This window comes from Fukomys damarensis, unplaced genomic scaffold, assembly GCF_012274545.1.
Source record: "Fukomys damarensis isolate Sample0158 unplaced genomic scaffold, DMR_v1.0_HiC HiC_scaffold_13, whole genome shotgun sequence".
Classification (NCBI taxonomy): domain Eukaryota; kingdom Metazoa; phylum Chordata; class Mammalia; order Rodentia; family Bathyergidae; genus Fukomys; species Fukomys damarensis.
In genome coordinates, this window is record NW_022900925.1 from 17,236,726 (window position 1) to 17,248,823 (window position 12,098).

At 54.9% G+C, this 12,098-nt stretch overlaps 2 protein-coding genes across 10 annotated transcripts in view; one reads left to right on the plus strand and one right to left on the minus strand.

Moving 5' to 3' along the window:
- The first annotated feature begins 388 nt into the window (after positions 1-388).
- Positions 389-11,322, plus strand: Git1 (GIT ArfGAP 1). Of its 3 annotated transcripts, XM_010642243.3 has the most exons (20): positions 1,222-1,803; positions 2,210-2,322; positions 2,442-2,547; positions 3,088-3,305; positions 3,388-3,482; positions 3,818-3,860; positions 5,820-5,846; positions 6,017-6,065; positions 6,693-6,765; positions 7,312-7,409; positions 7,810-7,921; positions 8,054-8,187; positions 8,303-8,455; positions 8,552-8,782; positions 8,873-8,926; positions 9,055-9,141; positions 9,242-9,315; positions 9,448-9,630; positions 9,741-9,804; positions 9,944-11,322. In XM_010642243.3, the coding sequence occupies exons 1-20, from the start codon at positions 1,555-1,557 to the stop codon at positions 10,154-10,156; spliced, it is 2,376 nt and encodes a 791-aa protein (XP_010640545.1). In that variant the 5' UTR covers positions 1,222-1,554; the 3' UTR covers positions 10,157-11,322. The 3 variants fall into 3 exon arrangements, with proteins under 3 accessions (XP_010640547.1, XP_010640545.1, XP_010640546.1); XM_010642244.2 differs by lacking the exon at positions 5,820-5,846 and having other exon boundaries at positions 1,226-1,803; XM_010642245.2 differs by lacking the exons at positions 9,741-9,804; positions 9,944-11,322 and having other exon boundaries at positions 389-1,803; positions 9,222-9,315; positions 9,448-9,559.
- A 54-nt stretch (positions 11,323-11,376) lies between these two features.
- Positions 11,377-12,098, minus strand: part of Tp53i13 (tumor protein p53 inducible protein 13) — a 7,134-nt gene continuing 6,412 nt past the window's right edge. For 6 of the 7 annotated variants that reach the window (XM_019210383.2, XM_019210381.2, XM_019210382.2 and 3 more), the window contains 2 exons: positions 12,018-12,086; positions 11,377-11,929 (listed from right to left, as the gene is read on the minus strand). In XM_019210383.2, the coding sequence (XP_019065928.1) occupies positions 11,817-11,929; positions 12,018-12,086 (182 nt within the window). In that variant the 3' untranslated portion in view covers positions 11,377-11,816. The remainder of the gene's footprint in view (positions 11,930-12,017; positions 12,087-12,098) is intronic. The other variant, XM_010642242.2, reaches the window with a different exon arrangement.

Consider the following 12,098-nt stretch of genomic DNA (forward strand, 5'->3'; position numbering starts at 1 on the left):
TGCCAGGGCTGCCGGTGACAACTGGCAGGCAGACCCCCTCACTCAGTGGTATTTGGGAATCGAGGAGAGAACTTCCCATGCCTGGGTGCTTCACTGTTGGGATAATGCCAACACAAAAGTGTGCCCCATGGGCCAGGGATTTAGCTCAGTTGTGCTGCACCTGCCTGGCAAGCACAAGGTCCTGAGTTCGATCCCTGGTACCAGAAAAAATAAGTGTGCCCCAGATCTTCCCCTCTTGGCATAGATGGCTGGTCCTTTCCCTATAGGCCTTAAAATCAGCCCCCTGGGAAGATGTACAGCCATCATTTTGTGCATCCCTCTTTGCTTGTTTTGTGGGATCCTTCAAGAAGCCCAGATCCAAAGACTGAGTTGTCTTTACTTCCCATTTCCATGCTTTATGGGGTCGGTGCACTTGCTATAGGTGGAATGAGGCCCCTGACTCAGAGTCTGCTTACATTTCTTCTGGAAACCTAGATGGGAGTCCCGGGGGTGGCCATGGGGCTTGCTGAGAATCTGGGTTGGAAAGATTCTGTCACCCCCAAGACTGTCTCTCTGTGGAGGGGTGTAGCACAGCTGGCCATCCTGAGTGTCATGGGCAAGCCAACAGCCAACCCACCCCCACCCCAATACAGGGCTTCCTGAGCTGGGGCATGGGCCTGGGCAAACCATTGTCCCGGAAGAGAGACTCCCTGCCCTGCCCCCTATCAGGGAGCATACAATGGCTGCTTTCTCCCCCATGACCTTTTGGCAGCCTGAGTTGTATTCAGCTGCCTCCTCCCCTTCTGAGGGCCCTGGAATGGGTGGCATCTCCCCTGCCCTTGAGAAGGACCTTGGGAGCTCCCACCGAGTATTAGCTCCTGTTCTTGTTTCCACAGTTCACTTCTCCACAGAGAGGAGAGATTGACCACCAGGACTCATGTCCATGTTGGACTGCAGGGACAGAAGGCAGCAGCATGTATGGACCTGGTTGCCTCTAGCACCAGAGTACCTGAGTCCACATCTCAGCACCTTTACTCATTATCTATGTGACCTTGAGTTAGACCTCTGAACCCTGAGCTTCTGCATCCTCATCTGTAAAGCAGAATAGCATTTCTTCCCTTGTATCATACATATAGCACCCAGCTGGTACACAGTGGGTGCTCCATCAAGATTAGATCCTTTGCCCTGTCCATCCTTCTTAGGGACTTCAGCCCCCAGTGACAGTGGCAGGAGCCTTGGGCCTGAAAGAGAGTCTTACCTTCAAGTGTGGAGATGGATAGGAGCCTGCAGAAGAGTACGTTCTGTCAGGTTTCAGCAGAGTCTTGGATTCAGGCGAGGTACCCAGAACAGAACTGCCTGGCACACAGTTGGAGCAGCAGCCTTGCTTCTTGGGGAGAGATTGAGTCTGGAGAGATGGTTACAGGCAGGAAGCTGTGTGCCCATTGAATGGGTCCTGGGGACCATATGTCCCCAGAGGGGCAAGAATCTGTTGGAAAGGTCACATTTCTGTAAGCCCCCACCTGTGAGCCCAAGGGAAGTTGCCTCCCAGCTCCTAGGCTATTGTGGACCCAGTGAATGAATATACATGAAGCACTAAGCATAGTACAGGCCCAGAATGGATATTCAGGAGATCTTGCCTGTCCTGTTGTCTGGCTCAGGCTGACTCTTGTCCCCACCCCTCCACCCCTAGACCCTGGCTGGGCATCCATCAGCAGGGGTGTGCTGGTGTGTGACGAGTGCTGCAGCGTGCACCGGAGCCTGGGACGCCATATCTCCATTGTCAAGCACCTTCGCCACAGCGCCTGGCCTCCCACATTGCTGCAGGTACACAGTTGGGTCAATGGTTCTCCATACACAGAGTGTGCTGAGCGTGGGCATATTCTCCCCACACCCACATACACACCTGTTTGGATCTGGAGCTTACTGCAGCAGAGCCTGATCCTGACTCCTTCCACTAACCCCATGCGAAAAGGAAGCTCTCACTTATTAGTTTGGATAAGTAACACTGAGCAAGTCAGTTTTAACATTTCTGAACTTTGGCACATCTACCATGGGACCTGAAGCACTGAACAGGACCCACATCTTTGGGTGGCCAGACTGGATAGAGATGTGTAGAGTACTCAGTAGGCCCCTCAGTTTCATTTCCAGATGAGACAGGCACTTGGGGCATGTTTCCCTTGGTGCCCAGCGAGCAGTGGGCACTCTTTCACTTGGCATCTCTTCCCTGCAGATGGTGCACACGCTCGCTAGCAACGGGGCCAACTCTATCTGGGAGCACTCTCTGCTGGACCCCGCACAAGTACAGAGTGGCCGGCGCAAAGCCAACCCCCAAGACAAAGTCCAGTGAGTGGGGCTGCAGAGGTGGTAGGCAGGGCTGTGTGCTCTGGGATAGGGGCCCGGAGGTGGCTGGGTGACCCACATCTTCACTCTGCTTCCCATTGTCTCCTGTATGCTCCATGCAGCCCCATCAAGTCAGAGTTCATCAGGGCCAAGTACCAGATGCTGGCATTCGTGCATAAACTTCCCTGCCGGGACGACGATGGGGTCACTGCCAAAGACCTCAGCAAGGTTTGAAGGGCCCTACAACAAATGAGTGAACCTTACCTTCTTTCTAGGCCGAGGACACCCTGAATCTTCTCTTTTGTCAACACTGAGCCCTAGGCCCCAAAGTCAACCAACCAGGTCAGGGGAGAATTGTAGGCACAGCGAGGGAGCAAGATTGCTCTCTCAAGCTGCAGATGGTTAATTTGTTCCCCAAGGCTAGAGTTCCCCAGAAGTCACTCAAAAGCTGGGAAAACTTGGAGTAATTGCTTAGCCACATCCTGTTTCCTCATCTGTAAAATGGGAAAGTAATAGCAGCATCCACCTCATAGATAATCTCTTTCTAAGCAGAGCACATAGCATGTGGTAGATGGTGACTGGCAGCAGTCATTAATTGGCTTTAACTCCTAGTGAGAAGCCCTCTGTTCTACCTGACATGGCCCAATTTTGTCTAGACCTCTTGGAGCTGGTAGGAGTCCCAGGAGTGCCCTGGGCCAGGTACAGCTTGGGCGTGGGGTTATGTACCTTGAACACACATGTATCTATTGCACACTCTGCTCCTTGCAGCAACTGCACTCAAGCGTGCGGACAGGCAACTTGGAGACATGTCTGCGCCTGCTGTCCCTGGGTGCCCAGGCCAACTTCTTCCACCCAGAGAAGGGCACCACTCCTCTGCATGTGGCTGCCAAGGCAGGGCAGACACTGCAGGCTGAGCTGCTGGTGGTGTATGGGGCTGACCCTGGCTCTCCTGATGTCAATGGCCGCACACCCATTGATTATGCCAGGTGAGGGTCAGCTGAAAGGTGAGGCTTGGGTGGGTGGGGAGCAGGCTCCTGCTTCAGGGCTGAGCCATACCCCTCTCCACAGGCAGGCAGGGCACCATGAACTTGCAGAAAGGCTAGTTGAATGCCAATATGAGCTGACTGACCGATTGGCCTTCTACCTCTGTGGACGCAAGCCAGGTGAGCAGAGTATGGGCTGGCTGGGCTGGGCCAAGCAGGTGGGACCCAGACACACCCCAGCAGCAGGTGCCATGGTGATAAAGCTAGCTGGGGAACAGTGTTGCTAGGCAACTGGCTCCTGTGAAATTGCTGCAGGCTCTGGGCTGCAGTACCCTGGGGATAAGGAGTGGGGGTGGGCCTAACTTAGATCCAGCTCCTGGTGCTCTTTGGGTGGTGTGCCCTTCTTCCTTTTCCATGATGCTTCTGGGTGCCAAGCCTGCTCACAACAGTGAGGTGGGCTTCCAGCTCCTGAGGCCATCCAGCATCAGTGACTTGGCATTTTTATTTTTGTTCAGATCACAAGAATGGGCATTACATCATACCACAGATGGCTGACAGGTGAGTGCCCACCTGATGCCCCTTCCTAGAAGATGTTTAATGCCATGAGAGTGCCTGACCCCAAGGCCCTTTCCCTTACCCTCCCCAGACTTCAGGGGCCCAGGAACCCACCGTTTACTCTCTGGGGCTGGAGCCACAGGTACAGCCCAGTTCTCACTCCCAGTTCATGTGGGTCCAACGTAGATAAGAAATATCAGCTCAGAATGTGACCAGGGCAGCTGATCCCCATAACTATCAAGTCTGTGAAAGACTTGGGTACATGAAAGTCCCCAAGCTACAAGGGTGCATCCTGAGTTCTGATCTGCCATACAATCTTTGGATAAAACCTCTGCTCTGCAGGAAGGAAGGCTCTAAGGATCTGGCTGATGTAGAGGCTGCTTACCAGGTCTCTAGTGTACTCCCAAATTGGATGGGGGACCCAGGTGAGGTGTAAATGGGGCCTTTCTGCCTCTGACCTGAGAGGCCCCAAGCACCCAGACCTTGGGGCTACTACCCCAGACATTCACCCAGCTCACAAAAGAGATGCTGGCGCCACCTGGTGGCCCTCAGATGTCCACAGGGTTATGCCAGGCCGCTCCTCCTGGCCTGAATCTAGGGACAATAGGCTCCTTCCCCCACTCAGGGCCTGTGCAAGCAAATGGGATGGTCAGTGCAGCTCAGGTCCCTAAATCCAGACCTCATCTGTTCTAAGACCCTTGAGATTCTGCCCTACTTCTCTAGTTCTGCCTGGGTGTGTGTGTGTGTGTGTCCACTACATATGGACTTACATTCAGTGGATTGTTTTGGTACTGGGGATTGAACTCAGAACCTTGTGATTGCAAGGCAGGTGTGGTGCCACTGAGCTAAATCCCCAGCCCTGTTTTGTTTTGTTTTTGGTACAGGGGATCGAACTCGGGACCTTGCAGTTGCGAGGCAGGCAGCGGCACCACTGAGCTAAACCCTGGCTCAGTGGATTGTTGAATGAGTACTTTCTCAAAGCCAGCTGCTGTTCTGGGAACACAGGTTACTCAGACATGATCCCTGACTTTCAGGAGCTAGACAGCAATGTTTTACAGGTTATGGCCCACTGGGGAACAAAGCAAGAGAGCAGAGGCACAGAGGTTAGAGATCATGTGCCAGGAACTATAGGCAGCTTGTGTGGCCAGAGCATAATGTGAGAGGCAAGGAGTAAGATTAGAGTTTGAGAGAATGACCAGACCGAGTTCTTAGTATAGATGTGTGAAGTCAGCTCTGCCACTTACTGGCTGTGTGGCTTGCAACAAGCTACTTAATCTATCTGGGCCTTGGTTATTTCACCTAAAAATGAGGTTGACAGTACCACCTTTTTTCAGAACCGAGGAGATAAGATACTACATGAAAAGTGGTTAGCATATTTTTTGAGTGAGGGTTGAAGTATATCATATGGACCTGTTACTATTGAGATGTTTTGAGGCGGGCGGTGGAGACTGGTGAAAGCCAAGTGTGGTGACACATGGCTGTAATGCCAGCTACGTGGGATTCTGAGAATGAGGAGGGTTGCAAGTTCAAGGATACTTTGGGCAGTTTAATGAGACTCCCATCTTAAAAGTAAAGGCAGGAAGAGAGGTGTACAGCTAGATTTTTCAGATGATCACCTTAGCTACTGAGTAGAAAAAGGATTTTAGGGGCAAGACTGGAAGTAGGGAGATGGATTAAGAGAATGTTGTAAAAGCCCACACAAAAGGAAGCAGTGGCTGAACTGGGAAGTTTGGCTGGACTGTGAGGGTAAGGGAGCGTTCAGGTGACTCCTAGGTTATAGATGAGTGGTCACAGGGAAAAAGCAAGTGGGAGGAAGAGCAGGTCGAGCTCCCTTTTGTACACTCTGGGTCAGACGTGTGGAGTCAGGTCTGAGCTTGGTGCAAGAAGGTGTGTGCTGCCCTGCTCTTGGGTAATTGCTGCCTCTGTCCTGTTCTTCCCTCTGCTGCCTTCCTCTGGACTTAGATCTCGGCAAAAGTGCATGTCTCAGAGGTATATTGTGCCTGCTGTGAAGCAGGCTTTGGAGGTTGGGTATGGTGGGAGGTACCTGGTATGTGGCGTTGGGGGTCTCGTCTTCCTGGGAATCTTTGCATGTTTGGGAAGTCACTGGCAGAGGCATGGCCTCTCGTTCCTAGCCTCTCCCCTTCCTTCTTCATCTACAGCCTGGATTTGTCTGAGCTGGCTAAAGCTGCCAAGAAGAAGCTGCAAGCGGTGAGTCTGTTCATAGGCTCATGATACTTAGAGCTGGCCCTCATCCCTTGCTGTTGCTCCAGTTTCCTCTAACCCTTTTCCAAGTTTTGTCCCCTGTACCCACTTCAGTACAGGGGGTTGAACACAGGGCCTTTGCATTGAGCTACATTCTTGGTGCCTACCCACCCCCAATATTTTTTTCTTTTTGAGACAGGATCTTCCTAAGTCATTAAGTGTCTGAACTGGGCTCAAACTTGCAGTCCTCCTGCTTCAGCCTTACAGTGCTGGGATTACAGGTGTGCACTACCACACCCAGCTTTTGCCAGGTGTTTTGACCTGCCCCCTCACTTGCCTCACCAGTCTTCATGACCTCCTCATGCCCTCATCTTTGACCCTGGCTCTTCTTGCTCTCCAGAATGTTAGAACACTAGGGTGTTATCGTCACCACTGACATATGAAGAAACAAATTGGTCTTGCCTCTTCCCCCTCAAGTCTGGCGTGTAGATCCCTACCCATTTTCTACTTCAGAGGCTGTTAGGCTGGACAGCACAAGCCATTCCCCATATCTCATGACATCTGGCAAGCTAGCCTTGTTGGCATGGGAGGCCAGCTGATCTAACAAGCCTGGGTTGCCTTCTGTGCCTCCAGCTTAGCAACCGACTTTTTGAAGAACTTGCCATGGATGTTTATGATGAGGTGGATAGAAGAGAAAATGATGCTGGTGAGTAGGGGCTGGCATATGAGGCCTAGGTGGAGGGGCCTATGAAGAAGGGTCTCGGGTCTTTTAGTGGAACTAGAAAGAGGTGGGTGGCTGGGGTTGGGGCTTAGAACCCCACTTGCTATTGAGCCCTTAACAGCTGTGAGCTGCCTGGCAGCTCCTCACTGGGCAGAGTGTGCTGAGCTGGAAGGAGCCAGCCCACCCCTGCCCCCACCCTGGACCAGTCTCATTGCTGCTCTGGCTGCCTCCCACTTTGGCTGCCTCCCCAGTCCTGCTCCGCCTCTTTCTGCATCATTCCTTCCCAGCCACGGCCAAGTTCCAGTCCAAACTCTGGGTCGGGTCTGGCAGGGCAAGCCTTGTTCCGCTCCTCAGTTGCCAGTGGCCTCGCCTATCCTTGCCCTGGCCCAGCCTGCTTCTTGTGCTTGAAGATCACCCCTGTGATCACACCAGGTCCACCAGCTTGGTGGGTGTGGGAGGGATAGTGCTTCCCCACCTCCACTCTGAAGGCCCTGCCTTGGCAGATGATCTGTTCCCTTCCCTCTCTGACAGTGTGGCTGGCTACCCAAAACCACAGCACCCTGGTGACGGAGCGTAGTGCTGTGCCCTTTCTGCCAGTTAACCCCGAATACTCGGCCACACGAAATCAGGTAAGAGGGCTGGGTAGGGAACCTAGGTGGACTCTCTTCTTGAGAGTCCTGTTCTTCCTCAGCCTGATGTGGGCAGGCCTAGGTCAGCTCTCCCCTTTGCTGGGGCCTCACTTGGGGCCTGACTGGCCCTCATATCCTGGAAGGGGAAGAGGCCATCTTTTTGTGCAGTTGATGAGCAGCCTGGGGAGATGATTCAGCCTCTATCAAAGGGTCCCCATGTGTTGGCCTGGCCTACCCTTGGGATATGCTGCTGATTAGCCAGGTGAGGTAAGGCTGGAATTTTTCTCGTTGTGGTCAGATCAGATGACAGTGCATTTCCTTGCTGCTTTGCCCTCACCCACATGGGTTTGACATAAGGGCCCTCTTGTCTCATGTTGGCCTGCTCCTTTTTGCCTTACAGGGGCGACAGAAATTGGCCCGCTTTAATGCCCGAGAGTTTGCCACCTTGATCATCGACATTCTCAGTGAGGCCAAGCGGAGACAGCAGGGCAAGAGCCTGAGTAGCCCCACAGGTGGAAGGGCCTGAGTAGGGTTATGGGCATCAAGGTCTGGGATGTTCTCTTCAGTGGCTTCCTTTGCATGAGGGTATGAAAAATAGGTTCTGTGGCTGAGTGAGCCTTGAATAACAGATCTCACGTCCTCAGAGAACCTGGAGCTATCTGCAAGGAGCCAGAGTGACCTTGACGACCAGCACGACTACGACAGTGTGGCCTCCGATGAGGACACAGACCAAGAACCACTACGCAGCACCGGTGCCACTCGGAACAACCGCGCCCGGGTCTGAGCACTGTCCCTACCCATCCCCTTTGGTCTTAGACACAAGTGGGCTGGTCCCACCTTCAAGGGCATCTGCCCCCTACCCTCCTGGCTGATCAGTTTCTGTCTCTGTGCAGAGTATGGACTCCTCAGACCTGTCTGATGGGGCTGTGACGCTTCAGGAGTACCTGGAGCTGAAGAAGGCCCTGGCTACCTCTGAGGCCAAAGTGCAGCAGCTTATGAAGGTCAACAGCAGCTTGAGTGACGAACTTCGGAGGCTGCAGAGGGAGGTGAGGGCCACAGCCTGGGGCTAGGGAGTTCAAGACCCTGGGAGGAAAGGGTGCCTGCCCAGACCCAGAGTTGGATACCACTGTGTGCACCCACAGATCCACAAGCTGCAAGCAGAAAACCTGCAGCTCCGGCAGCCACCAGGGCCTGTGCCCACACCCCCACTCCCCAGTGAACGGGCAGAACACACACCCATGGGGCCTGGTGGGAGCACCCACCGCCGGGACCGCCAGGCCTTCTCCATGTATGAGCCAGGCTCTGCTCTGAAGCCCTTTGGGGGTGCACCTGGGGATGAGCTTACCACGAGGCTACAGCCCTTTCACAGTACTGTGAGTTGCCTGTGGATCTGGGGTGGGGAAACAGGGATGGGCCTGCCATGGGGCCTGTCATGATGTTCAATGTGCTACTCCCACCCACAGGAGCTAGAGGATGATGCCATCTATTCAGTGCATGTCCCTGCTGGCCTTTATCGGGTAAGCTGGACCTGGGAAAGGTGGATCCACTGTCACGAGAAGGTTTTGAGGTCCAGTAGGTGTCTGACTATGCTGGATGCTGGGGCTGCAGTGGACAGACTGACTTTGGTCCTGTTTCTGGGTTTCAGATTCGGAAGGGGGTGTCTGCCTCCGCTGTGCCCTTCACTCCCTCCTCCCCACTGCTATCCTGCTCCCAGGAAGGAAGCCGTCATGCGGTAACATTTCCAGCCCAGTGCTCCTGGGGACAGTGTGGGGCACAGGCTGTGTGCTTCCAGGGATGCACACTCACCTTCAGCCCTTCCCCGTGCCCTTCAGAGCAAGCTTTCCCGCCATGGCAGCGGTGCTGACAGCGACTACGAGAACACACAGAGTGGGGACCCACTGCTTGGGTGAGGTTCCCTCGGGTCTCTACCCAGCCATGCTAGCACCTGGAGGGAGGGAAGGAGGTGGGCGGTGTCCTGGTGTCTGCAAGGCAAGCATCTGCGGCTGGATCAGCTTTCTCTTCTCACACTGGGACTCAGGCTGGAAGGGAAGCGGTTCATAGAGCTGGGCAAGGAGGATGATCTCCACCCTGAGCTGGAAAGCCTGGACGGGGACCTAGATCCTGGGCTCCCCAGCACTGAGGATGTCATCCTGAAGACAGAACAGGTCACCAAGAACATTCAGGAGCTGTTGAGGGCAGCCCAGGAGTTCAAACATGACAGGTATGCGTGTATGGTGTGGGCTTGGATACCAGGGGTGCTGAGGGGCCCCATTCCTCTGTCCCTGGAACCCTTCCTAGAGAGCCCACTCATCTACCCCTCCTCCCCCACAGCTTTGTGCCCTGCTCAGAGAAGATCCATTTGGCTGTGACCGAGATGGCCTCTCTTTTCCCAAAGGTACAGGGGTCAGAGGAGCAGGAGGGCCTCAGGGTGGGGCAGGCATAGGGAATCTGTTACCTGGGTGGAGATAAGCACTTGCTGGGCCGCGTGGCTTAAAGTCCAAAGCCTGGCTTCCTCTCTGCTTCCCTCCCTCCAGAGGCCAGCCCTGGAACCTGTGCGAAGCTCACTTCGGCTGCTCAATGCCAGCGCCTACCGGCTGCAGAGTGAGTGCCGGAAGACAGTGCCCCCAGAGCCTGGTGCCCCTGTGGACTTCCAGCTGCTGACTCAGCAGGTGATCCAGTGCGCCTATGACATCGCCAAGGCTGCCAAGCAACTGGTCACCATTACCACCCGAGAAAAGAAGCAGTGACTGCACTCCCTGCCCTCACCCACACCCTGGGACCTCACTGGCCATGGGATCTGGGCCACTCCAGACACTAACCCACCCCAACAGAGCCACTGGCACAAGTGCCCTTAGCGCTGCCACTCTCCCCTGGCAGCCAGGTGCCCTGGTGCCCACTTCCCTTGAGCCCCAAGGATGGGGAGGTGGGGTGACAGGAGCTTCTGTCCCCCACATTCCATGCACCTCTCCTGTGTACATAGCACCCTTCCCTTTCTGTGTGCAGGGGCCTGCAAGGCATCACTCCTAGCCCCTTGCCTTCAGCAAGGGTTGGATGGGGACACTCCCAATGGGGCTGCTCCCCTATGTGCAGCCTACCCCCTTGAGCCAGTTCAGCCCTATCGGGGGCTGAGTGGGGGCATCTCCCTTTGTACATATCTCTGGATGTCCCCACCCTGTAGCCACCAGCCCTCTTGCTGCTCTCCTCTAATGCCAAACGGCCCCTACCAGTGTGTTGGGGCTCCCAGCAGCAAACACTGGAAAATCTTTTTTTCTCTCTCCTCTCCCCAACCCCTTAATTTTAACTTTGTGATAACTGAGTGTCCCTGCGTGCCTGCGTGTGAGTGTGTGGGCAGCAGTGCCATTCAGGAGGCCTGGCCCATCTGGAGCTTTGAGGGCAAGGGGACTAGCTTTGCAGGGGGGGCGGTCCTTCCTCTCCCCCACCTGGGACCAGAGACTGACAAGGTCACCAGCTGTGGTCTTCATGCTGCCTCTTCTCATCACAGCCCCCACTCATGCCCCTAATATATGAATTTAAAAGGAAAACCACTTCCCTCCATCTCTCCTTTCCCTCCTTTGTAGAGGGAAAAGTGCTGGCCAGGCAGAGGGCTGAGCACCTGGGGCTGGCTCCCCGGGTTCCCCGACTTAGCTGGTGGCTATGAGCCTGAGACCCCCTCCCCATAACCTCTGCAAGGCCAGCACCCACCAATCACTACCTGCACCTAAGGCGGCCCTACCCTCTGGAAGCCTGGGGACCTGACTGCAGCCTGGGAAGGCTGGAGATGTGGACAGCAGCACCCACCAGCTCTTCCTGACCCACCTCTCCCCAAGGGGCCAGCCCCTACCTGTGTGGTGGTGGGTGGACTGTCAAGATGTGTGTCATGTACATTTGTATCAAAAATAAATAAGTGACCATGTGGTGTGTCTGATGCTTACAGAATCGGGAGCTGGGAGGAGTTGAAGGGGCAGATGTGATAGACAAACCAAACGAAGAACGCAAGTGTCCAAACACCCAGTACCAAGAAAAGCCTGTGTTGGGAATAATAAATTGCATATGGGACACCACCATCCCAATAGCATCCCTAAGAAGCCTAAGGTGGTGAGGGGGTGCAGGAACAGATGGTCTAGGCCTAGTGTCCTGGGGGAGCGTGAATTTGTGACATACATACGCTCAACTCCGGACTCTACTAAAATAATTTAATTAGAAACGAGTCTGGGCAAGGGGGATTAGGAACAGCTCCTCTTCCTCTGGCCACTCCTGCAACCCACACGTTAAGGTGGCAGTTTTTGCAAGGTGTAGCAGGGCTGCTCAGTTTGCCGCCAGGGGGCGCCCCTGCATGCAGCCCACGTGGCAGGGGCTGTGGCCGCACAGAAAAGGAGCCCGCCGAGCCAGCGGCAGGACTAGGGCAGGTCAGTCTGAGCTCTCCCCATCTGGGCCGCTGTCTGGCGTGGGGGGAAGCAGGGGCCTCCGGCGGGAGCGCTTGACCCGGCGTGAGGGCATCAGCAGCCTCCGCTTCAGCACAGCTGTGGGCAGGGGGAACCATCAGTGGCATGGAAGCCATTAGGCTGAACTTGGGCAGATAGGCTGGTGGGTGGGAAGCAAAGGTCTCACCAGCTACAGTGTCCTGGCTGTCTGCTGTGGGCCCCCAGTAGATGCTCTCCCCCCGGCGGAAATTTCGATGTAGCCGCGTGC

Bases quoted from the DNA above. Each gene is read 5' to 3' on its own strand.
- Git1 (XM_010642243.3), top strand. From the start codon at position 1,555: ATGAATATACATGAAGCACTAAGCATAGTACAGGCCCAGAATGGATAT. The intron at 3,306-3,387 runs GTGAGGGTCAGC...CCCTCTCCACAG, and splicing joins ACACCCATTGATTATGCCAG to GCAGGCAGGGCACCATGAAC. The intron at 8,188-8,302 runs GTCTGAGCACTG...GTCTCTGTGCAG, and splicing joins CTCGGAACAACCGCGCCCGG to AGTATGGACTCCTCAGACCT.